Here is a 26,637-nt window from a genome sequence, read left to right as displayed (position 1 = left end):
ATGGTACCAGAATGCATCCTTAGGTGTAGTCTTGAATAGATAGGTCGGGGATAATGAGTAGGCCCATGGGCCCCCTAAACCGATATGTCCTAGCAACATTTGGACATAGGATAACGACTTAATTTTACCGTGACTGTCCAGTGATAATAGCTCCTCCAAGGGTCCACGATGGTCATCAAGATCTGCATTGTGTTTCAATCCTGGTTTGTGAGCCACCACTGCAGTTGGTGTGCAGTGCCCTCTGGGATCTGGACGTAATTGGACAGGTTTCCCTGATGCTGTGCCCACGTGGAAAAGTGTGGCTCAATGGTTAGAGCGGCAGACCCTGATGCAGAGATCTGGCCCGGGACCAGGTTTCAATTCCCACCTCGGCGGGTCTTAGGCTCAATTTCCTCGGACCTGATAATTCTCGCCTCAGTACCTATTCTAATCATGGGTCCCACTCTGCAACTCTGGGCAATAGCTTGCTTAATCTCCACAACGGCCCCAACAGTGCTGGGATGCCTGGCTTCACCTTGGGGGTGCCCAGGAGTGGGCATTTCAAAGGGAGAAGCCAGGAAGGGTTCCACAGCGGTATGCGTAGAGCGCCAAGACGCCTCAGGGTATAAGTGCGCTATACAAGTATGAATTCATTTCATTTAATTTCACTGGAACTTCAGGTTCCACTGCAGAGTACGCATCTGCCATCTGGCATGATCTACCAGCAGGATGCAGGAGGCCATCAGACCCAGCATCCAGAGGGTCAGTCTGACCAAAACCTGGCATTGAGGCTGAAAGATCGGAATCATAGCCCGAATATCCCGGACGAGCTGCTCAAGAGGATAATCCAGAAACTGCATCGTGTCTAGAACCCGGCCAATGAAAAGGAGCTTCTGAGAGGGAGTCAGATATGACTTTGACACGTTGATGGAGAACCCCAGCGAAAGTAGGAGGTCAGAGGAGCTGCGACAACCACCATCACTTTTATGAACACCCAAGGGACACTAGTAAGGCCAAAGGGGAGCACAGTAAACTTTAAATGCTTTTGGCCTACCTTGAACCGTAGGTAGCGCCAGTGGCTGGCAGGACAGGGATGTGAAAGTAAGCGTCCTGCAAGTCGAACGCTACCATCCAGTCTTCACGGTTGAGGGCAGACAGGACCTGAGCGAAGGGTCAACATTTTGAACTTCTCTTTCTGTAGGAAGCTGTTGACATTCCTGAGATCCAAGATAGGACGCAGGCCCTTGTCCTTCTTGGACACCAGAAAGTAGTGGGAATAACAACCACACCCTACTTTTGGGGCAGGAACGCGCTTAATGGCTCCCTTGGCCAAGTGAGCCGCAACTTCCTATTGGAGAAGTGCCAGATGATCCCCTGACATGCAATGGTACTGGGGTGGCATGGCTGGAGGGGTGGTCTCGAAAGGAAGGGAGTAGACCCTTCAGACTATCTGCAAAACCGGCCTGTCCAACGTTAAGGTGCACCAGTGGGGGAGGTGATGGTGGATCCTGCCGCCCACTGGCGTTTGATGGGCCCGAAAGATCGGACTAGGAGGGCTTGGAGGCTGCTGCAGGGGGGCAGTGGTAGACTGGCCCGCCCGCTGGCCCCCAGAACCACTTTGGTTGTTCCCAAGTCCCTGGCCACGCTGGGGCGGAACAGCTTATGCCGGCCTGTGGCTGGAAATGGGACGTGTTGGGGCACGCTTCCGTACCCACGAAGGGCGCGAAAAGCAGACTCTGCGCGACATGTGGTGGAGAGGTTCAAACGCTTTAGTGCACTGTCTGCTTTGTCGCCAAACAGGCGATGGCCATCAAAGGGCGTGTCCATGAGAGAGTTCTGGACATCCCCTGAAAAGCCAGTCGCTATCAACCAGGTGTGACGGCGAAGCAGCACTGACGTTGAAATGGTCCTACCCAGTAAATCGGCAGTGTCCAGTCCACAGCGAATCATGAACTTTGCTGCTTCTCTCCCCTCTGACTCAGTACGCGGAGTACGGCCCGGGCCTCCTGGGGATGCTGGGCAGCACCTGAACCACTGTATCCCACACGGAGTGGGAATAATAGCCCAACAATCATGCAGTGTTTGTGGACTACAGTCCTAAGCTGGAGGGAGAAATTATCTTCTTCCCAAGCTGATCCAGCTTTTTGGACTCCCTATCAGGTGGTGCGTTAGGGAATGCGCCTTTGGAAGTTGAGGCTTGGACCCCCAAGCTCTCACGGTGGGATGTTGGCAGAGGAAATTGGGTTCGCCTGGAGCCGGGTGATGGCGTCGGGCAAGCAATCCTATCCACAGGAGCCCCTGTGTTGGGCCAGGACCAGGTGCTCAAAAGGATGTTGGTGAGGGCATCATTAAACAGCTGTAGGGACTCCGAAGAGCTCGCTGATGGCTGAAGCACCTCTGTCAGGGGGTAAGTCCGAATGCCACCATAAGAAGTTCGAGGGTTAGGGCCTCGGCCGTCCTATGGAACACCATTGGGTAAGACGCTCCTCTGTAGCCACGATAGGAGGAGAAAACATGCCAAGGTCTGGGGATGTATCTAGACCATTGGCTCCCCCAGTTCCTCTCTCCAGTCCTGTTCATCCACGATCTGGTCAGATAAAGGGACACCATAACCCTCCAGTCCTCACCATCCTCCCCTGGCTGCCAAAATGGCTGATAAGGGCCAGGGGTTAACACAGAGGCAAAATTACCCATCAGTGCCAGATCCGGCATTGTGCGATGCATATCTGGCTCCATGTCCATGTCAGGGATGAGGTTGGGGCCACCGCCGGCAGGGGGTCCAGCTGGTGCTGGCTATGGACATGGTGCAGTGAAGCCAGCACGACAGGAGGTGTCAAAAGGTCTACTGGTGCCGATCCAGACCAGGTCTGGATCCAAGGGGGCCCTGTGGTGCCGGGCCGTAGCGGCAGGCATCGAAGGTCTATGGCCCCACCCGGCTCCGTGTGGCACAACGGAGCACCGGCGGAATCGGGGTGCCCAAAAATGGCGTGCATTGATTCATAGAACTGACGAAGTTGGGCAGGGGTCGAGCTCGATCCCAGAAAGGGAGGGAAGCCCGGAGTCGACCATGGAGGTTCCACATGCGGAGCCTTGGGAGTGGCACCACCAACACCCTGGGCTGCACCAGCCGACGGCTGAGAGGAAGTCGAAGAGCGTTGGTGCTTCTTCGACTTCTTCCTGTGCTTCGACTTACCTGAGCCCGAGTGCGAAGACTTCGACGATGAGTGATGATGATGACTCCGCGACCGGTCCCTCGACCTCCAACGGGACCGAGACCTTGAGCGGCATGGATATTTACAACAAGGGGTGGTGAGGGACAGAGTCTCTGAATTAAGCAGAAAGCTCTCACCCAGTCAAGAGATCAGGGCTAGATCCAACACCGTTTTTTAGCTCACTGCACCATCCCAGTTTCAGAACCTGGCTGTATGCAAATTAGTCTGTTCCTGTCCCAGTGCATGATGGGAACAGGGCAAACCAAACTACAAAAGCCAATTCTTACACTGGGAAGGAAACAAGCTCCCGGGGACCGGTTTCTGGCATTACAGCCGTCTTCGGCCCGGTTTGCTTGAATCCTGATGGTGCAATGAGCAAGGGTCTCACATCTGAGAATACCCTTCCGTTTTTGGCCACTATAGGTGTGGCAGGGTATACTCAGACATGAGTCCCTTTCTCAGTGCTCCATCAGGATTCAAGCAAGCCGGGCCGAAGAAGGCTGAAATGCCAGAAACCGGTCCCCGGTAGCTTGTCTCCTTCCTGGTGAAGAATTGGCTTGGTAGTTTAGTCTGCCCTGTTCCCATGATGCACTGGGCCAGGGACAGACTGATTTGCATATAGCCAGGTTCTGAGCTGGGATGGGGCAGTGAGATAAATAACGGTGATGGATCAAGCCCTGATCTTTGGACTGGGTAAGAGTGGTCTGTTTAACTCAGACACTCTGTTCATCACCACCCCCTTTGTGTAAATCGTTTTTGGCCACTATAGGTGTGGCAGGGTATACTCAGACATGAGTCCCTTTCTCACTGCTCCATCAGGATTCAAGCAAGCCGGGCCGAAGAAGGCTGAAATGCCAGAAACCGGTCCCCGGTAGCTTGTCTCCTTTCTGGTGAAGAATTGGCTTGGTAGTTTAGTCTGCCCTGTTCCCATGATGCACTGGGCCAGGGACAGACTGATTTGCATATAGCCAGGTTCTGAGCTGGGATGGGGCAGTGAGATAAATAACGGTGATGGATCAAGCCCTGATCTTTGGACTGGGTAAGAGTGGTCTGTTTAACTCAGACACTCTGTTCATCACCACCCCCTTTTTGTAAATCGTTTTTGGCCACTATAGGTGTGGCAGGGTATACTCAGACATGAGTCCCTTTCTCACTGCTCCATCAGGATTCAAGCAAGCCGGGCCGAAGAAGGCTGAAATGCCAGAAACCGGTCCCCGGTAGCTTGTCTCCTTTCTGGTGAAGAATTGGCTTGGTAGTTTAGTCTGCCCTGTTCCCATGATGCACTGGGCCAGGGACAGACTGATTTGCATATAGCCAGGTTCTGAGCTGGGATGGGGCAGTGAGATAAATAACGGTGATGGATCAAGCCCTGATCTTTGGACTGGGTAAGAGTGGTCTGTTTAACTCAGACACTCTGTTCATCACCACCCCCTTTTTGTAAATCGTTTTTGGCCACTATAGGTGTGGCAGGGTATACTCAGACATGAGTCCCTTTCTCACTGCTCCATCAGGATTCAAGCAAGCCGGGCCGAAGAAGGCTGAAATGCCAGAAACCGGTCCCCGGTAGCTCGTCTCCTTTCTGGTGAAGAATTGGCTTGGTAGTTTAGTCTGCCCTGTTCCCATGATGCACTGGGCCAGGGACAGACTGATTTGCATATAGCCAGGTTCTGAGCTGGGATGGGGCAGTGAGATAAATAATGGTGATGGATCAAGCCCTGATCTTTGGACTGGGTAAGAGTGGTCTGTTTAACTCAGACACTCTGTTCATCACCACCCACTTTTTGTAAATCCTTGAGCGGCATGGAGCCAGCTGCCCAGCCTCAAGTAACTTACGGGATCGCTCCCGCAAAGTCTTCGGGCCATGGGCCGGCAGTCAGAGCACGACTTGAGGTCATAGTCATCCTCCAGGCAAAAAAGACACATGTGGTGCAGATCCGTCACCGACATCAGTCGCTTCCAGGAACTGCATTGCTGGGCATCTCTCGTACACCAGGTGTCATATGACTCGAAAAAGAAGTCCACAAAAGTCTCAAAAAGATTAGTAAAAAATGTACTAGAGGAACCGCTCTTCCCTGATCTGCACTGGCTAGCGCAGAAAAAGAAAGAACTGATGTCAGCTCACGAGGGCGGCGTCTAAGTAGCTCCCGTGACGTCATCCTGGCAACCACGATGCCAATGACGATCGCAGAGCTGACCGATGCCATCTTTCGATGCGCAGATATACTGCTGACGAAAAACTTTCTGGATCCAGTCTGACGCCTGGGGGTAATTCTAAGGTAAGGAATCTATAACTAACATGTTTCTTTCAGGTTTACTTTTATATAAGATCCATTTATGATTGCTCAATTTATAAACTTACCTCTTTCTTCAATTAAATCACCTATAAGAGAAAATGTAGAGAAAACTAATTTAATTTTGTTTTCAGATTTGTAAAATATTTCATCATCAAATACTTTATTCAGAGTTTTTAACCATAAGAGTACATTACAGTACATATGTAAAACTAAAGATACACAAACTCAATTCACAACACGGTGCTGAGTCATGCCATTACAAAATTTAAATGATCAATGGAAGTGTACCTTTCAATTGTTATAAATAAAATACTTTATAATTAGTTACAATTGGCATTTAAAAAGATATATAGTTAAAATACAACAAATAAAGGACACCGATGCTAAGCGTCATACAACAAATACATAGGTACTGGGAGACTGAGACAAAGAGAAAGCATAATGCAAAAGCCAATAACTCCAGAATCTTGTATCTGATGGACCTGCTCCAAGGAAGGTACTTGGATACCGCAAAGCAACTAACTGAGAGGATACTGTACAGAGGAACCGTGTGGTAATCTCTAGTAGACGGCATCCAAATTGCTTCCAAAACAGGATGATCCATGTTTTTCTTGGCCAGGTATAACCAGAACAGAATAAAATATTGTTAACTAGTGACTCCTCTAGCTGTTGGCAAACTGGACATACAGTACTTATTGAATATAAATGGTTCCACTTTGATAATAAAGACATTAATGGTAAAGTTCACTGGAGGACATTAAGGTAAGGGACTTTGCAGCTTATGGGTTATTAATATCCAAGAAGGGTTCAAATTGAAAATCAAGTTTAAAATTTAAAAAAGAGTACTAAGCACCCCTTTGGACACATTCTGGAATTTTCAGGAATTTACATGGTACCAGAATGCATCCTCAGGTGTAGTCTTAAACAGATAGGTCGGGGATGCTGAGTAGGCCCATGGGCCCCCTAAACCGATGTGTACTAGCAACATTTGGACATAAGATAACCACTTAATTTTACCATGATGGTCCAGTGATAATAGCTCCTCCAAGGGTCCACGATAGTCATCAAGATCTGCATAGTGTTTCAATCCTGACTTTATTCCTGACTGCCACCATAGGAAGTTCGAGAGTTAGGGCCTCGGCCGCCCTATGCGACACCACTGGGTAAGACGCTCCTCTGTAGCCACGGTAGGAGGAGACAATATGCCAACGTCTGAGGATATATCTAGACCATTGGCTTCCCCCAGTTCCTCTCTCCAGTCCTGTTCATCCAAGTTCTGGTCAGATAAAGGGACACCATAACCCTCCCAGTCCTCACCATCCTCCCCTGGCTGCCAAAATGGCTGATAAGGGCCAGGGCTGAACACAGAGGCAAAATTACCCATCAGTGCCAGATCTGGCATCGGGCGATGCCGGTCTGGTTCCGTGTCTATGTCCGGGGTGAGGTTGGGATCAATGCCAGCAGGGGGTCCAGCTGGTGCCGGCTATGGATGTTGGGTAGTGAAGCCAGCACTGGAGGAGGTGTCACAAGGACTACTGGCGCCGATCCAGACCAGGTCTGGATCCAAGGATGCCCTGTGGTGCCGGGGCCGGAGGCGCTGGCTTCAAAGATCTATTGCCCCACCCCGCTCCGTCTGGCACAACAGAGCGCTAGCGGAATCGGGCCGCCCAAAAATGGCGTGCATCGATTCATAGAACTGACGAAGCTGGGCAGGGGTCGAGCTCGATCCCAGAAAGGGAGGGAAGCCCAGAGTCGACCATGGAGGTTCCACATGCGGAGCATTGGGAGTGGCACCACCCGCACTGTGCGCTGCGCCAGCCAACGGTTGAGAGGAAGTCGAAGAGCGATGGTGCTTCTTCAACTTCTTCCTGTGCTTCGACTTACCTGAGCCCTGAGTGCAAAGACATCGACGAGGAGTGATGATGATGACTCCGCAACCGGTCCCTCGACCTCCCACGGGACCAGGACCTTGAGCGGCATGGAGCCAGCTGCCCAGCCTCGAGTAACTTACGGGACCGCTCCCGCAAAGTCGTCGGGCCATGGGCCGGCAGTCAGAGCACAACTAGGGGTCATGGTCATGCTCCAGGCAAAAAAGACCCATGCTGTGCGGATCCGCCACTGACATCAGTAGCTTACAGGAACTGCATTGCTAGACACTGGGCATCCCTTGTACAACAGGTGTCATACAACTCGAAAAAGAAGTCGACAAAAGTCGCAATAAGATTAGTAAAAAATGTACTAGTGGTACCACTCTTCCCGGATCTGCGCTGGCTAGCACAGAAAAAGAAAGAACTGATGTTGGCTCCCGAGGTCGGTGTCTAAGTAGCTGACGCAACGTCATCCCGGCAACCACGATGCCAATGACAATCGCAGAGCTGGCCGACGCCACCTTTCAACATGCAGGGGTACTGCTGATGAAAAAACTTTCCGGATCCAGTCTGACACCTGGGGGTAAATCTAAGGTAAGGAATCTATAACTAACATGTTTCTTTCAGATTTACTTTTATATAAGATCCATTTATGATTGCTCAATTTATAAACTTACCTCTTTCTTTAATTAAATCACCTATAAGAGAAAATGTAGAGAAAACTAATTTAATTTTGTTTTCAGATGTGTCAAATATTTCATCATCAAATACTTTATTCAGAGTTTTAAACCATAAAAGTACATAACAGTACATATGTAAAACTAGAGATACACAAACTCAATTTACAACACGGAGCTTTGTCATGCCATTACAAATTTTAAATGATCCATGGAAGTGTACCTTTAAATTGTAATAAACAAAATACTTTATAATTAGTTACAATTGGCATTTAAAAATATATATAGTTAAAATACAACAAATAAAGGACACCGATGCTAAGCATCATATAACAAATACATAGGTACAGGGAGGCTAAGACAAAGACAAAGCATAATGTGAAAGCCAATAACTCCAGCACCCTGTATCTGATGGACCTGCTCCAAGGAAGGTACTTGGATACCGCAAAGTAACTAACTGAGAGGATACTGTACAGAGGAACCGTGTGCTAACCTCTGGTAGACGGCATCCAAATTGCTTTCAAAAAGGGATGATCCATGTTTTTCTTGGCCAGGTATAACCAGAACAGAATAAAATAATGTTAACTAGTGACTCCTCTAGCTGTTGGCAAACTTGACATACAGTACTTATTGAATTTAAATGGTCCCACTTTGATAATACATACATTAATGGTAAAGTTCCCTGGAGGAATTTAAGGTAAGGGACTTTGCAGCTAATGGGTTAATAATATCCAAGAAAGGTTCAAATTGAAATTCAAGTTTAAAATTAAAAAAAAGAGTACTAAGCAACCCTTTGGACACATACTGGAATTTACATGGTACCAGAATGCATCCTTAGGTGTAGTCTTGAATAGATAGGTCGGGGATGCTGAGTAGGCCCATGGGCCCCCTAAACCGATGTGTACTAGCAACATTTGGACATAAGATAACCACTAAATTCTACCATGACTGTCCAGTGATAATAGCTCCTCCAAGGGTCCAAGATGGTCATCAAGATCTGCATAGTGTTTCAACCTTCTCCAATAATGTAACAGCCTCAATTAGGCCTCATATGTCATTGAATTGAGGTCCCAATCTCGTCTTAATTGTATTAGCGGAGTATTATACAGGAGGTTAGTCAGTACTCTCTGAATGTATTCTCCTCTACCTCAAGTTTAGTCAGATTCCAAGTGCCCCATACTTCAGCCCCCTACAGGGCACTGCCCTCGGCTTTAACTCTGGACACCTGGTCCGGGATATCCGATAATGTCTTAAAATTGCAGCCGAGTGTGGAGTTAAATTTAGGCTGCTCTTCTCAACATGTGGTGCCCACAACATAAATCTAGTTAACCTAACCTTCAAAGAGTCAAACTCACATATCCTATCCAAAGTTTGTTTTGTTTTGTATGGTTTATCTTTTTATGAATGGCGTCTTTTATCAGCCTAGCACTGATTGAGTGAATACTGCAGAGATGGTAAGGTAGACAACAACCATATGTATATGGACGACAAGATACAAAAATAGATGCTCACCAACTCCTCACTGAATCGGAGTTAATAACAATTGACTGTTACGAAGATGCTTGTATCTGCCAGGAATTCTTGCCGCCTATATTACTGTATGTGTATGCGATACTGAGCCTAAAACCTAAGATTGCCTTGCAGGATGCACCTGAAATATTATCCTTATTATCCTAGCTGTAATCCAAACATGCTGTAGTGAACGTGCTCTTGCTATACTTCAGTAACTGTGCTGGTTATCTTCCCACTATATGTATAAATGCAAATAAAAAAGATTAAAAAAAAAACTCTGGATACCTAGAGTACAGGAGAAATACACCTGGTCCAGGATATCCAATAGTGTCCTACAATTGCAGCCGAGTGCGGAGTTAAATTTAGTCTGCTCTTCTCAACATGTGGTGCCCACACCTTAAATCTGTTTAACCTAACCTCCAAAGAGTCAAACTCACATATCCTATCCAGAGGTCGACCCCTCCAGCATTATCAAACCCCTAAATGTTTTGTGAGGGGTAATGGCCATAAACTTGGTCTTATAATGGTTTATTACAAGCCCACTGTTCACTGCTAAAGTCTTTAGATTTATTGATGTATTAACCAAACATTGTAGTCCACTAGGGTCTTTGAGATCAGGAGGGTGTTGTCTGCAAATAATAGGAGATGGATTTTGCAACTACCAAGGCAGGGGAAAATCATTGAATTTGCTTTTCCATATGATCCATCTATTATAGCTCAATTTAGAAACTTTCCTCTTGCTTTAATTAAATCATCTATCTGAGAAGCTATAGAGAAGACTAATTTAATCTTGCTTTGAGGATGTGAAATTCATTTCTACATTGCCCACTGGTGGAACTAGACAAACAAAGAGAACTCAGAAAGAGTAGCATTATCTATCTCGGAGGATTTTCTCAATATTCTAATTTTGTTTTGCAAAACATCTGAAAATTTGATAAACATAAGATATTTCTGTTCATATAGTCATAATAAATAGTTTCTATGTTTGAAACTGACCTATCACATTTACGATTATTATACTTTTCGATAACCCTTCAATTATGGGCATGGGTTGTTGAAGTATATGACTTAAAGTTGTCTGTCACTATGGTAGTTAGGGGGTTTGTAAAATAGTAATACATTCAATGTAGATTATAAAAAGGCTTCAAAGTTATGTTATAAACAAAATGGTCATGATGTAAACCTCAAAACTATTTCATTTGGAAATTCTTTCTTTAGATGTACTATCAATTGGAAAATATTTTCTTAGATATGTCTGCTCAAATAGCAAACAAATGATTTTCGAACTTGAAAATGTAATTTATGAATATATTTAAGATGGAGTCAAAAAGTCTAAATTCAGTAAAATCCCTTGGTGTGTGTCTTGGTGTTTAGTGCTGCAGTGCAGAGTGGGACTTGCTTTGCTTACTGTGTAGGGGAAACAGATTTCAGCTAATGGTCCCTGTGGAGCAAAATATAGTTCACAACTTCAACAAAAGCAAATGATCCACGACAGGAACTAACAATATACAGACAAGTTGTTTAACATATGTACTCTAACTTAAGTAGATGCGTCCTTATCCTCACCCTTGTTTCAATGAAATTTCACATACCTTTTTCCTTCTGAAGAGCGTCTGAAAAAGGGAAGACAAATGTGTTACTTGTACAGATTAAAGACTACATTGTTAATAATGTAAAACGCAAACTTTCAAGAGTTATTCTATGCTTATGGCAACTGTGGTCATGTGAAATTCTCACAATTCAAAGTATTCACAAACATTACTGGCATGATGTTGAAAATGGTGACATTGAAAATGCCCACCACAATGAGCATTCAACAGTCAGGATTGACCAGAACAGATAAATCTGCACTTTGAAAAATACAAGACCTACAACCATGTGCACCATTTTAGAGGCTGTGTAAAACCTTTGTGCCTGTATGCACATTTAGCCTACATGATGCCTTCATAATGTGATGCAGAAAATATATTTTTAAATAATGCCACATATTAATACTTTAAATCATAACCATGGGACCATCCCTTTATCATCGATCTGTCTCTGCCTCATTCTTCTATTTGTTTCTTATATATGCTGAAACCATAGGTAATGCTTATGTCCACCCACATCGGCAGCAATAAGGTATAACTTGTGGCCCAAGCCTATATTGCTTACATGTGTCTGTTGTGAAATCCGGGAATATTTCAGATGTTTGTCAATGAAGAAAATGAAATGGATGCTGTTCAGCCACCTACCCTTGTACGAATCCTACACTAAGATGTTATTATGCTTACTTGAACTGAAAAGAAATCTTGCTAAAATTAAAGTCAGGATTAAAATGTAAATCCTCAGCTATTATGTATCCGGTGTAGCTAATACACACAGCAGCATTATCTAATATTGAAAGGAAGAAATCCTATTGGGGTTTCTAATTAGGCCATTCTCGAAACGAGGGAGTGACAAATCATTACAATATCTGATATTTTCAGGGATACAGTCGAACTCTAACCCCTCTTTCTTTGATGAGTAATACACTCAAAACCACTAAGAAACAGGACATGTGTTTAAAAATATTTATTTTAAACTTATAACTCAATACCTAAACTCTGAAGGTTAACAACACAGACTGTAAAAATAAATGTAGTATATACTGTCATGGTGATATGAAACAGCAGGGAAAAATTCGATGTTAAGTCCTTATTGTTAAGAAACCGCTGACACAGAAGTGGAAGAAAGAGCAATTTCTTTCAACTCTGATCCTCAGTACCAACACTGCCTCACTCCAACATTCTAAGGTGAACTCCTCACCAACATTCCAAGGTAGGGGCAAACCACGGGCAGGGGAAGGGAGGGGGGAAAGGGAAAAGGGGGCATACCACTTGTAACATATCACTATAGGTAAATCCCAGAGCGAGGAAGATTACAACACACCTCTTTCTGTAGGGAAAAAATGGAACAAGTGAACTATTCTATACACAGTATTTACAACAGAAGAGGAACATCAGAATATTCTGTGCATGGTCATTACATCACAAAGTCCTCTTGCCATCGTGGATGAAAGAATGACCTGGTCTCTCTAGTCAGTGGGTTCTTGGTAAGCATGTCTTCTTGGTTATCTCTTCTTGCAGACAAGGGAATACATACACTGGGGCAGCAACATATATTGTTCATGCTCCATGTGCTACCATCCTCCAAAACAACCAAATTATTATTTACTCGTTGAATCTTTTGAGGTTTGGAAAATGATGAAAATCTTGCACAACCTACTTGAGGTCTCTTGACCACTATCCACTGACCTACACACCATTGCCTATTCCTAGTACCCCACTTCTGATCATATCTTGTTTTGTAACTGGATTGATGGAGACCAATTTTATCCAAAATTGATTCTCTATCCACCCAGACAGAACTACCCCCATTGAGCCAATTGGGGTTAAGTTTGGTCCCTGGATTCCTCCCCTTGAGGGACAAAAAGGGAGAAACTCCAGTGACTGCATTGGGAGAAGAATCGTACAACCATAAAGTCTTCCTTATAGCATCATCAATAGGTTCATGTGCCGTAACAGCTAATTGAATGGTGTTCTTTAACATTCTATTTACTCTCTCAACCAGCCCATTAGCCTTAGGACAATAAAGAGGAGTTCTTATATGTGATATGGCCAAATTAGATGAAAACTGTGTCAAAGTGTCAGATGTAAATTAAACCCCATTGTCCGTAACTAGGGAACTGGGTATTCCCTCTTTCGAGAAAATGTCTTTTAAGAATTCAATCAAAGCAGATGTGGTGATAGAAGAAACCGTTTTAGTGGAAATCCAATGGGATTGGTAGTCCACAAGAACAAATATGAATTTCTTAGAGAGTCCTAGGAAGTTTAGAGTCCAATGATGTCTAACCCTAACTTGTCCCAAGTGTCATATAGATACTTCTTTATATATACTGTGTTAAGTTAGCATGAGCTTATTACATGTTTAACCGCATGCGTGCGGGCGGAATTCCGCTCGTACGCTGAGTTTTTTAAAACCGCATGTTACGTGACGAGCTGGGCTCGTCATCAGCGTGCGAACGGGCTACGTCATGACGAGCCCAGCTCGTCATCAGCGTAGAAGGGGTTAAACACCATTTTTCCTTCGGCTTCAGTTTGCACACAACACATACTTGTTGTTGAAGCTTTCAACCTAGAAGAGCAATGTGATTTATTTGAGAATAATATGTTATTACTCTGATATCAGTTTTGCTTGGTACACTGTCTGAACAGTGAGTGCTGAACCCTCTAAGAATAACTCAATACAAGGTTGCTGGGAGGTCTGATCTTCGCACCACATTAGACATAACATAAATACAGTTGCTGCCAACATTGGGCTCTAAGCGGGTTTAAGATAGAGTTACAGGGAATGCAAGAAAACACTTGATGATGCTTCGCATGCAGAGAGCTGGTGGCAGATGATGTGATCCTCTCCTCCTGACATTTAGAGGTATGGGCCCGCCCTGCTAAAACCCAAAAGAGACCTTCATAAATATAATATAATATGCTAAATAGGGAGGTGAGAAATAGGTGTTGTTAATTCCTATTCATTTCAGCATTATAATATGCTATCACCGTTTGCTTACTATGGACTAGTAACTATGCTGATAACTTTGATTCTTATAATCTGTTTGTCAGTATTATACAAGATACTGCGTTTGAGAACATTGCATTGATTAATAAATATTTCAAATATGCACGTGTCCTCATTTACTCCAAGTTCTGGTTTGAAATGATTAAAGAGCGAAAGCGTGTTCATGTGTTCCACGATACCTGAGGTAACCTAATTTCATGTTCTGGTTTGTCTAAGTCATTGGGAGTTTGTTATGACCAATGAGACACTGTAGCTAGCTCGGTAAGGGGATTTTGGATACTGAGGTGAGTTTTGGGTCACCCTAAGTCACTGAGGTTCTAGATCTCTATGCACAGTTCTGTAGGAGAACGGAATCCCTGCTACACAAGGTTTTGGATGGAGCAGATACAGGAAGCAAGGGTGCTTTACGTACCACTTTGAATTTGTCACTAGCTCCACAGGTTATGCAATCTTTCACAGTGTTTTCAACATTACTATCCATATTGGGGAACCAATAATACTGTCTAATCTTGCTTTGGGTCATACTTCTACCTGGGTGCCCTTCATGTGCAATCAATATAATGCGTTCTCTTATGTTTGCAGGTGGCAGACTTTTATTCCCTCTATGTACATGATCACCAATTATAGATAGTTCATCTCTTACCACCCACAAGGAATTCAACCTCTCCGTAATCCCATTGATGGATCAGGCCATCCATTACAAATCAAATTTGTAAGTTCTTTTAGAACAGAGTCTTCCTGTATACCTGTTTCCCATTCTTCATGGTTATTAGCAGGACAATCAATGGCTAAAATAGTTTCATCCGGAGGATTACATTGGAAACTATCATCAGAAATGGGGAGTCTGGATAAACAATCCGCTATAGTGTTTTTCTCACCCGCTACAAAACACATGGAATAGTTAAAACCTTGAAATGCTAAGACCCATTTGGAGATGCGTGGAGTGGCTCTTTCTATGCTCTTTGTAGAGAAAATGGGGAGTAAGGGTTTGTGGTCCGTGCGCAAAATAAAAGGAATACCCCACAAGAAAAATTTGAAGCGGTTTATTGCCCAGTAGCACCCAAGTGCTTCTTTCTCTATTGTAGAGTAATTATATTCAGGTTCTTTTAAGGCTCTAGATGCCAATGCAATTATTCTTTCACTGCCATCAATAGTTTGGGTAAGGGACGCACCAAGTCCCTTTTTGCTGGCGTCAGTGGTTAGAGAAGTTTTGGCGTTGGGGTCAAACATGCATAACGTGGGAGCTTTTGAAATGGCTTGTTTGATGTAGTAAAAATCATCTTGACACTGAGAACTCCAGATAAAGGAATACACTTTTTTTAATATGTCTCTTAAGGAGTGTACATGCCCCGCAAAATTCTCCTCAAACTTCGACATATACTCTACAAGGCCAAGAAACGATTTAAGTTCTTCCTTGTTAGTAGGAGGGGGGGCTAATTTCACAGAGTCTACCAAACTGGTTTTAGGTCTAATGCCTTCTTCAGATATAGTGTGTCCTAGATATGTTACTGATTTCACCCCTATCTTACATTTGTCTTTGTGCGTGGTAAAACCTGCTTTACTTAGCTTGTTTAAAACATCCCTGAGAATCTTGTTGTGTTCTCTTTCTGACTCTCCATAGATTAAAATGTCGTCCTGGAAACACAACACTTTGTTAAGACCTCCTAAAATATGTTGCATGATCTGTTGAATTACAGCCGCAGCTGATGCCAACCCAAATGGCATTCTATTGAATTGGTATGCCCCAAAAGGTGTTATAAATGAAGTCAAAGCTTTGGACTCCGGGTAGAGGGCAACTTGGTGGTAAGCTGCGGAGAGGTCAAGGACACTGATGAATTTAGCACCCTGTATGATACTGAGCATTTTGTTGATTCTAGGAAGGGGATGTCTATCCACCCAGATGTTGGAATTTAAATCTCTCAGGTCCACACATAAACGAATACCTCTACCCCCTTCCTTGGATGCAACTACTATGGGAGCTAACCACTCCGAGCTTCCAATCTTTTCAATTACCCCAATTGACTCCAATTTCTCTAATTCTTTCTTGAGGGGATCTGTTATGGATAAAGGAATAGATCTGGCTTTGTGAACAGAGGGTTTATACTGTTTCTTCAATTTGATTTTGTGCATAAAGCTTTTTAATAAGCCTAATTCATCAGAGAACACCTCAGGAAACTCATCATAAACTTCTTTCCCAATTCAATCTCTTTCCACCAGATACACCGGTTCAGAGGCATTAGGATCTTATGTTATGCCAAGATCCTTTTGATGCCTCCATCCAAGTAAGTTCGATCCATGTTTAGTGATGTAAATTTTAAACACAGTAACTCTGTCTTTAAAGTTAATTTGCATAACAAGCATACCCACTAGTGGTATAGGGTCATGGTTATATCCACCTTGGTTAATATCTGGGGTCAACATCTCATATACTTTGTTTCATGAGTTGGCCTTAAATGTGGCTTCATTGATTAAAATATATGGGGAACTGGAGTCTGCATAAACCTTGTACTGCATGTCATCAAGAAAAATATTACACTCAGGATACTTCATGTTAGATACATTCTGAAGGTTCTCAACATGGAAAATAATGTCTGCATTGGGTATGTCCTCACCATGCACCATGTGAGATACATTACCTTTCATGTCATGACACACTTTTGAAAAATGTCCACGTTTGTTGCATTTCCTACACACCACTCTCCTCGCTGGACATCTTATATCATTAGCCAAATGTTTAGGATCACCACAACGAAAACATTTACGGTTTGACACAACATTGTTTTGTCTATGATCTACCTTTTGTTTTGAATTTTGCAGAAGAAGGTGTTTTATTTCTATCTTCCTTTGCGACCACCTTTAGTACCTCATTATCACTCACTTGTTTAACTTCCATAGCATCCTTCATTTCATTCATACAAAACGCTGTATGCTCTATACCCTTTGCGATGTCAATAGCCTGCTTCAATTCAGGTGCATCCGCTAATAACTTCTCTTTGCTGCCTGCATCTTGGAGCGGAATTTTGGTCGCTGGAGGCTCGTGGAAGTGTCTCTTTTCATTGTGAATATCCTTGGGCACTGTAAGCAGCAACTTCTTGCCGGACACGCTTCGCGGGTCCCGCTACGCGGTGCTGGACACAGGACCCCACACATTGAGGGCACTTCAAACACAGGGCTGCGAGCGGTTTATCAGCAGGACTCCAGATCCCAAGAGTCCCTGCTGTTCACCGCAACCACCTGGTGACGCTCTCCCTGTTGGACACGCCCCCCTGCTTGTATTGAAAAGACCTCAGGATACGAACCCTTGCCGGTTACCTTCTCTTTGCTGCCTGCATCTTGGAGCGGAATTTTGGTCGCTGGAGGCTCGTGGAAGTGTCTCCTTTCATTGTGAATATCCTTGGGCACTGTAAGCAGCAACTTCTTGCCGGACCAGCTTCGCGGGTCCCGCTACGCGGTGCTGGACACAGGACCCCACGCATTGAGGGCACTTCAAACACAGGGCTGCGAGCGGTTTCTCAGCAGGACTCCAGATCCCAAGGGTCCCTGCTGCTCACCGCAACCACCTGGTGACGCTCTCCCTGTTGGACACGCCCCCCTGCTTGCATTGAAAAGACCTCAGGATACGAACCCTTGCCGGTTACCTTCTCTTTGCTGCCTGCATCTTGGAGCGGAATTTTGGTCGCTGGAGGCTCGTGGAAGTGTCTCCTGTCATTGTGAATATCCTTGGGCACTGTAAGCAGCAACTTCTTGCCGGACCCGCTTCGCGGGTCCCGCTACGCGGTGTTGGACACAGGACCCCACGCATTGAGGGCACTTCAAACACAGGGCTGCGAGCGGTTTCTCAGCAGGACTCCAGATCCCAAGAGTCCCTGCTGCTCACCGCAACCACCTGGTGACGCTCTCCCTGTTGGACACGCCCCCCTCAACTTCTTAACTATATTATACCGAGTACATTTCCGCTGCGCGGGAGCGCACGGGAAGCGCCCGGGAGAAGCCCGGGACAAGGGCGGGCCCTCTGAGGCCCTCAGAGGCACGAGAAGGCCAGGCTAGGCCAGTCCTCTAACATTTGTCTATTCACATACTGCTTGCCCAGATTACTCCCACCTGTTTTGTGACTCCCATGCTCTCTTTGAGAAAAGTATTAGACGTTTAAGATTACTATATAGGTTGTGTAGATATAGTTTATTAGCTCTGGTTTCGTTTTTACAATATATACTTTCGAGAAAAAATTGTCAAGTATTCTAGTTTATGTGTGTTGAATAGTACTTTCTATCATATATTTTTCCGCTCCCACTGATTGAGATAATGACAAAAAAATTGAGATCTGGGAGAATACTGGTAGGAAGATCATGCTCAAAAACCAGATCGAACCCCCTTCGAAACAAGAGTAGCCAGGCTACTCATTTGAAAAGCACTTGTCAGCTCTTCAATCTTTGGGAAAAGGGTAGGAATAAAGCTACAATGGTGGACAATAAGTCGGAGGATATTAAGGACTCTGGAGCTATTCATTCAGATATGTTACCCAATATATCAGGAGAGACGCCTGTAAATAGAAAGGTAATTGTGGATAACAGTTCAGTAGCAACAAGAGTAGTACCTATACTCTCTGAGGGTGGTTTTTCACCCCCTTTATTTTCCACAATGAAAAACAATATTGAATTAGCCCCAGAAGTAATCATAAAAACAAGGAAAGACATAGAACAAGATATTTTGCACAAAGGGAGAATTCCATATGATGATGTTCATCACACAGTAAATACATCACCAGTAAGAGATTCTTTCAACAACGGCTTGTCTCCTATGGTCCTAGATAAGGATTTATGTCAAAGATACATAGAGACTGACTTGGTCAAAGCCGAGACAGATTTAAAAACACCGGTAACATCAACTCATGCTGGCTTACAGCTCTACAGCAGCACCCCCTCCAAATCCTCACACACAAATTTTTCTATAAGCCCCAACCTAAATTTGACTGGTATAAATGCACTACAACACCAGGGGATAGATAAACCTATTTCTGATTCTCTCCACATATTAGAACACTTATTGTCTTCCATTTTACAATTACTGGAAAAATTTGTGGGGGGCTCCGACTGTGTACTAGATACAGTGACCCAAATTTTGAAAGTTTTATTGGGCACTCGAAGCGAGAAGGATGCAGTCCAAAAGGAGCAGTCCTCTCTAGTACAAGATGAGGTAGTAATAATAGATCAGTTACCCATAGACAATGATGATCCAAAAATAGTAAATGAGGAAGCAAATACAAGTGCTATTCAGCCACTCCCTATTTTAAATTGCTCAACAGTTAATGAGTTAGAAATAAAATCCTGTGGGGAATTCCCTCCAAAAACCGGGAATGATCTTTTCCCAATTTTTAAGAAGCAACAGGGAGAAGGAGATAGAGAGGTGGATGCCGCTTTGGAAGAGAATAGTAATAAAGGGAAGTTAGAGAAACCAAAAAAGAATGGAAAGAATTAGAGGAAATTATTAAGACGGATTGAAAAAAATAGGCGGAGGAAAATCCTTTTTAGAAAACATCTTAACTCCCCTATATATAATGAGGTACATCAAACTCAGGTGGTAGCTGGAAATGATAATAACCCCGAAAATAAGAACAATAAGGAAAATATCGTTCCCCCGCCTCCGGCCACCCCAGAACTAGTTATTTCCTCCCCCCTCCCATCTATAACAATAGACACAAATACCCTGTTCCAACAAGCTACCATTAATAGGGAAATAAGTGGGACAAAAAATTCTATACCTTTGAGACAGAAGCATAACCCCCCTGGCCATGTAGTTCCTATCCTTAATCCCCTAGCAACTTCCTTTGCGGGAGTAGTTGCACGAGGCGTCTCGTTAATAGAGACTAAGGAGAAAAGCATTGACACCGTCTGGGTAGAATTCTCTCCCCTTTTTGATGTAGAATGCATTTTGAATAGATCGCTTTTGCTTAAATATTTTCAAGAATCGGCTAACTTGAAATTAATACAATCAGCTGATTTAGACAGGGTACAAATATTAAAATCAGATGTGGGGATGATAACTAGGGTGAAGTTTCACTCTAAGTTAGTAGCTAATTTAATCCTGCAACGCTCAGAAGATTTACAGAGCAGAGGGATAGATGTAATCCCGGTGTTAGGGTACACTAGACAAAATAATGTCCCTAAATCCCAAATTTGTCAGAAGTCTCCTTTTTCTCTGTTGCAAGCAGCAACAGGCAGTATAAATAAGGTAGGTGAGCTTACAGAGTTAAAAATATGTAAGTCTAAGGACTTTCGTTTAGTATCCTATGCTAATCCGCCTCTGTTATCTCGCCAACTAGATACTGGAGATGATAATGTTCAATGGAATTGGCTTCCTAGAGTTCTGGCAGAAAAATCCCTAAATAAACAACCGTCTAATTTGCATCTTTAGCAAAAAGTTATCTATAATATCCTGGAATGCAGCTGGTCTAAAAAACAGTCTGGAAAAAATGGCATTCCTTTTGTCCCTGGAAGCAAATATAATTTGCCTCCAGGAGACATGGTGCCCCGATAAAGTTCAAGCAGGGAAAGACTATTTTGTATTGGAAGGTAGTGCCACTTTTAATAAGAAAGGACATGCTAGTGGGGAGATAGCTTGCCTTTTATTGAATCGAATAAACTGGAACTATGCACATCATATGGACCCCAGTAATCTCTTTCAAGTAGTAACTTTATTTAGGTCTAGTAACACTAAAGCTGGTAAACATTTGGTTTTGATTAATGCTTATATACCACCGGAAGCTGGCTTTAATGTAATTTTGAAAAAGGGTTTTTTACATATTCAGAGCATCAGGGAGAAAGATCCAATGACGGCTATAATTTTAGTCGGGGACTTAAACTGCAAGATTTCCAATTCAAGTATAAATTTATTTTGCGATAAATTTAGAGAAGAAACTCTCCACATTCCTCGGGCAGTATTTCCCGAAAATACTAGAACAAATAAACGTGGAAAACTATTATTAAATGAGTTCGCGGAAATGGATGGGAATATTGCAAATGGGAGACTCCCCTCGGATTCCCCGGCTAATTTTACGCATAAATCATATCAGGGGGAATCGATTTTAGACTATGTTATAGTGAGGACTCACTCATTTGAGTTGTTGAAGGACCTTAATATTATCGACACACCGCTAAGTGATCACAGAATACTTTCTATTTTGGTGAATGTAAAGCCCTCTAAATGTGATCAGTGGTCTCTGAATAGCGATCAAATAAATTTCGGCACTAAATCAGGAAGGTGTTACTAGAATGCAAGAGCGCAACGAAATTTGGAAGGAATGCTCGACATAGCAATATCTGAGCTCCCTTCCTGGCATGGTTCTGAAATTGAAAATTTCTCTCTGTTCATGAAAACAGTGATAGCGGGGGCAAAAAAGTCCAATAAGAAAAAGTCCATTAGAATCCTGCCAAACCCTCTGAGACTGCTTAACATAGAAATTAATAAATTAGTAAGGGCCCAATACTTAAATAGATCCGTTGTTATAGCGCAAAAAATAACATTGCTAAAAAGGAAAAGGAGAAGGCTATTAGCAACAATACGTAAAGAAAAAGAGGATGCCATCTGGGTAAAAATAAGAGAAGCCGCCATTAACGGGGAAATGAGGCAGTTTTGGTCCCTTATAGGTGAGGGGTGCGGACTGAGAACAAGACCTTTACCCATCCCTATTAAGGAACAAATATGGAGGGACTTTGTTTCTAACCTTTATGCAAGCAACAACTCTGTGGCCCCACAATTATGGTCAAAAGAGATGAGTCTGCCTATAGAGCCATTCTCAGAAAAAGACATAGATTTAGCTATTGGAGAAATGCGGCATTCCGGGGCAATGGGCCCGGACGAATTGCCCATCACTGTATTAAAACGAAACAGCGCTAAATGGAGCAAATTACTTTGTCCAGTATTTAATATTTGTCTATTGAGAGGTAAGGTTTTGCCCACCTGGAAGGGAAGTATCCTGGTGCCATTGTTTAAAAAGGGAGATCGCTTATCCCCTCAGAACTACCGCCAGATTGCACTGCTGGATGCAATCGGCAAAGTTTTTACAAGATGTTTGCTGAAACGAATAAATGACTGGGTGGAGTATTCAAACATACTTTCACTCGAGCAGACCGGTTTCAGGAAAAACCATGGCACCATGGACAATCTAACAGCCCTCCAGGTAATAACCGATAAATACATTGGAGCCAGAAAGGGGAGAGTCTATGTGGCATTCATAGATTTTTCCACGGCCTTTGATAAGGTCGATCGACAATTACTGTGGAAAAAGCTATCTGCTCTGGGAATGCCTCATAGACTTTTACTTCTGGTACAAGACTTGCATGACAATACGTGGTGTAGAGTGCTTTTGGGGGGAGAAAGGGGCTTATCTCAGCTTATTCCCTCTGCGAATGGCCTCAAACAAGGCTGTCTATTAGCTCCCCTTTTGTTTTCCCTGTATGTTAGTGATCTCCCCCATACTGTATCCACATGTGAAGGAATTGCCCCACGCCTGGGAGATACACACATTTCCTGTTTAATGTATGCGGACGACATACTAATCCTAGACCTTACCCCGAAAGGTCTTAACAACCGTCTGCATTCATTACATGTATTCTCCGAAGATCATTTCCTGAAAATAAATATCTCTAAAACCAAGGTAATGTGTATAGAGGGGCGGAAAAAACTGAAGTTGGAACACATTAGCTGGAAGCTGGGAGGTCAAAAATTTGAAAGAGTAAAATCATATGTATTTTTGGGTAAGGTTGTTAATAGCAACTTGAGCAACAAACCCCATATAGATAATAGCTCTCGTAAGGCAAAGTCGCAGGGAAATGGGTTGAGAGCTTTATATAAATCAACCGGTAAAAGACACTTCCGGTATCTGCTGGAGGTATTCCGGGCAAACATCCCTCCAACTTTGCTTTACGGCATAGAACTCATCGATTTAGGTGAATGGGGCTTTTTGGACATTATTGAGGGTTCCCTCTTGAGAAACCTAACTTCGGTTAATAATAGTTGCAGTGCAGCAGCCCTCCGATTAGAATTCGGCTTAAGAAGTAGCTGGGCACAGGGCTTGGCAGGAGTCATTCGCTGGGTTACCTGTTTGATCAAAGGAAAGCCAGCTACATTAAGATCCCACATCACGAAAGAGTTGATGGGCCCCCTAAAAGAGCACTCGTTGCTCATAAAGAACTATAGGAAGGCCATTACTCTCCTGGACCTGGAGGAAGCCACTTTCTTGGACCTCTCTATGCAACAACTAAAATTTACATTAAAACAAGCCACATGGAAGCTAAGCTACGAAAGGGATCGCAACGCTATTGTACAGAAGAGGGGGGTACCCAAGCTATTGATTCTCTTCAGTTTAGTCAAATACAACCTTATGCCTCCTGGAATATACCTCACGGTCTGCGCCGTTTTTGGCTGCTTCTTAGGCAGGATCTTCTTCCACTGAATAAGTTGCTGGCCAAATGGTATGGTATATCTAATATATGAAATTTCTGTAACAACTCAGTCCAAGACTCTATACATGTTCTGTTAGTTTGTCCAGCACTAATGGTCCACCGCCGTTTGTGGGTGAAACCTGTATGTATACAATTTGGTATTTTATCGGCAAGATCTCTTATTGATGCTATCTTCTGTCCCCCAAATGAAATTTTCTGTAATAGAATTTTTAACTTTTTTTAATGTTTTTTAGAATTGTATTAGATGAGGTGCATGATACTCTGTATATTTTGCCAGAATAAGCCAGATCATATGTGGTTTTACTTTTATATTACTTGTCTGTTACTTTGTTATATGTGGATCTCCAAGGAGTTCCAAAATCATATTTAAATAAAATTGAATTGAAATTGAATTGAATTCTCTTGAATTTTCTTGTCACTTGTGCACCGCACTAATTGATCTCTTATAAGTAATTCAGTAATAGGTTCAAAATCACAAGTAGCTGCCAAACCTCTCAGTACAGCAATGTAATTTGCTACTTTTTCATTTCTTCCTTGCGATCTGGAGAAGAAATTATGACGTTCCAAAACTATATTTATTTTTTTTCCAACTTGAGCTTCCAATTTTTTAAGAGTAATTTGGTATACGTCACGTTGAGGGTCACTATGGGCATCCTAACTCCCTCCCTCACCCACTGTGATAGTGTCAGGTAAATCATCGCAGATTTCTCTAGCTTGTTTTCCTAGATTGTGTAATAAAATATGTTGTTTGCGCACTGAAGAAAATCTATCCCGCCCAATAGCAATTAGATATGATTCAAACAATTTGATCCATCTATTCCACGGAATGAGAGGTTCCCCTCTTCACTTAAAAAATGGGGGAGGCTGAGACATTGCAAATGACGCCATTGAGAATACTGAAGAGAGAGAAAAAAAATAAAAGTAAGGCTTCCACCGCTGAAAAATCACAGAGTTGCTATGGAAAAGTACCACTAGAGGGCACCAAACAATAATGAATCAAGTGCGCCTTCTCTTTTTTTAATTTTTTTTATTTCAAGTGAATTTTATTGAGGAAGAAGTTTGTGTATACAGAATACAGTATACAGGAGTACAGTGTGGATCGCCTGAGGAAAAAAAAAAAAAACTTGATCACATTATATGCCGGTTGGGTAACATACGGCCTCTTATTAGAGCATGCATGCGATATTCGTATACTTGGTGTGTGTCGTTGTGAGCGGCTCGTGTATGTACCCCCAGGTGACGAGGAGAGGAAAGGAAAGTGGGAAAAGAAAATTGAGAGTACGGGAGGAACACCTGGTTCAAGTGTCGATTGGGCCGGCCAGGCTGTGCCCCTACGATGTATGTGGGGGTGCTGTACCCCTTGGATGGCCGCCTATGGGGGCTTGTGTGTGGACAGGTAGTTATCTAGGGAGAGCCACATTTCGCCCCTTGTGCGGGTGTTTGGTGTTTGGTTTGAGGTTATGGTGTCGGCCCCCGTAGGAAGGTGATCCAGTTGAACCAACTCCTGAAGGATGCTTTACCTGTGTCTTTCCAGTTATTTAGGACCGTCTTAACTGCTGCTGTGAGTAGGAGGTCAGTCAGATCTCTGTCTTCTTTGGATTGGATTGACGGTGCCAAGAAGGCCGTGGCCAACCGTGGAAATCTAGCTGTAGTGATAGAGCGTTGTTTATAAAGTCGTTTATTCTAATCCAGAATCGTTTGACTTTAGGGCAGTTGAAGATTAAGGGGTCGATTAGGATCGCGGACGGACTTGCGTCCGTCCGCGACCCCAGAGCAGGAGGGAACCTCCGCATGGCATGCGGAGTTCCCTCCTGTGCAATTAGGATGTGACCGCCACCCTGGCGGTCACATCCTCTATTTTTAACATTGCCGAGGGTGCAGCTTCAAGCTGCACCCGCGGCAATGTTAAAAATGCACGCATTGCATTTGCATGCAGAAAGAGGCAGGCACCGCGCGGTGCCTGCCGCTTTCTGCATGCAAATGCAGGGGGGTACCATAGGTACCCCCATGTGCACCCCCCACACCCCCCTTCACCTAGGGGGCCCGCAACGGGCCCCCGGCCCGCAGTGAAGATCCGTTTGCTTTTCCACGGCGGAAAACCCGCCGCGGAAAAGCACTTTTTAAAGCCCATCCTGATATGGTGGACGGTGTCTGGAAGACACCTTCACCATATCAGAGCTTTTCCGCCGCGGTTGTAAGCCGACCGCGGCGGAAAAGCTGCGGACGGAAACCAGGACCCACCAGCAATCCTAATGTGGCGGTGGGTCCTTGGTCAGTCCGCTGCGGTTTTTCCGCATCCTTTGGGCCGGCGGTGGCTTCCGCCGGCCCCGAGGATGCGGAACAACCGCAATCATAATCGGCCCCTATGTGTGCCAGGTCCCCTTTTTGTTTGTTACAGTTCCAACACACGTCGCTGTCACGTTGCCCTATTGTCGCTAGGCGGGAAGGGGTCCAGTATGTTTTGTGGAGTAGCCAGTATTTAGTTTGTGCTAGATTGGTGGTGACTTTGTTGTGTGATGCTGACGCCCAGAGGTTAGACTTTTCCCTCTCAGTGAGACGTCTGTGGAGGATGTGAGGAACTGCACCTCCGCACTCCAGACTGCTGAAACACACCACCAAATAATATATATATATATTTTTTCCCTCAGAAAACGATGTGAAGAGAAATAGCACCCAAAACGGTCCCTGAGCCACTTGTAGCTGAAGAAACACAACTGTCCCACACTCTCCTCAAAACGTTCACGGAGAGCGAACAATGATGGAGAATCGAGACGTCAACACAGTCAAGCTGACAGGGCAGCTGAGCAGGGCTTAGCCTCAGGCGAACAGGACCGCATAGGAATCCACAGATCGGAGCAGCTGCTTTGTTCCAATAGAAGGGCAATGGCACTAAATTGTTGTCGAACTAAATGTAAATTAAATTGATACTTGTATAGCGCACTACTCACCCGCAAGGGTCTCAAGGCGCTTGTACGAATACCGCTGTGGAACCCATCCTGGCTTTCCTTGTGAGGCGTCCACTCCTGGGCACCCCCAAG

General features: G+C 44.1%; 1 protein-coding gene across 1 annotated transcript in view; it reads right to left on the bottom strand.

The window, feature by feature from the left end:
* Nucleotides 1–26,637, bottom strand: part of LOC147710083 (E3 ubiquitin-protein ligase TRIM39-like) — a 473,089-nt gene that overhangs the window by 223,772 nt on the left and 222,680 nt on the right. The window contains exons 5-7 of the mRNA XM_086920787.1: nt 11,135–11,155; nt 8,031–8,051; nt 5,551–5,571 (exon numbers count right to left, since the gene is read on the bottom strand). Coding sequence (XP_086776913.1) covers nt 5,551–5,571; nt 8,031–8,051; nt 11,135–11,155 — 63 coding nt within the window. The remainder of the gene's footprint in view (nt 1–5,550; nt 5,572–8,030; nt 8,052–11,134; nt 11,156–26,637) is intronic.

The sequence above is a fragment of the Lissotriton vulgaris genome, chromosome 5 (genome assembly GCF_964263255.1).
Source record: "Lissotriton vulgaris chromosome 5, aLisVul1.2, whole genome shotgun sequence".
NCBI classification, from domain to species: domain Eukaryota; kingdom Metazoa; phylum Chordata; class Amphibia; order Caudata; family Salamandridae; genus Lissotriton; species Lissotriton vulgaris.
The sequence above is the reverse complement of the archived record's forward strand: the minus strand, read 5'-3'. Positions and strand labels throughout refer to the sequence as shown.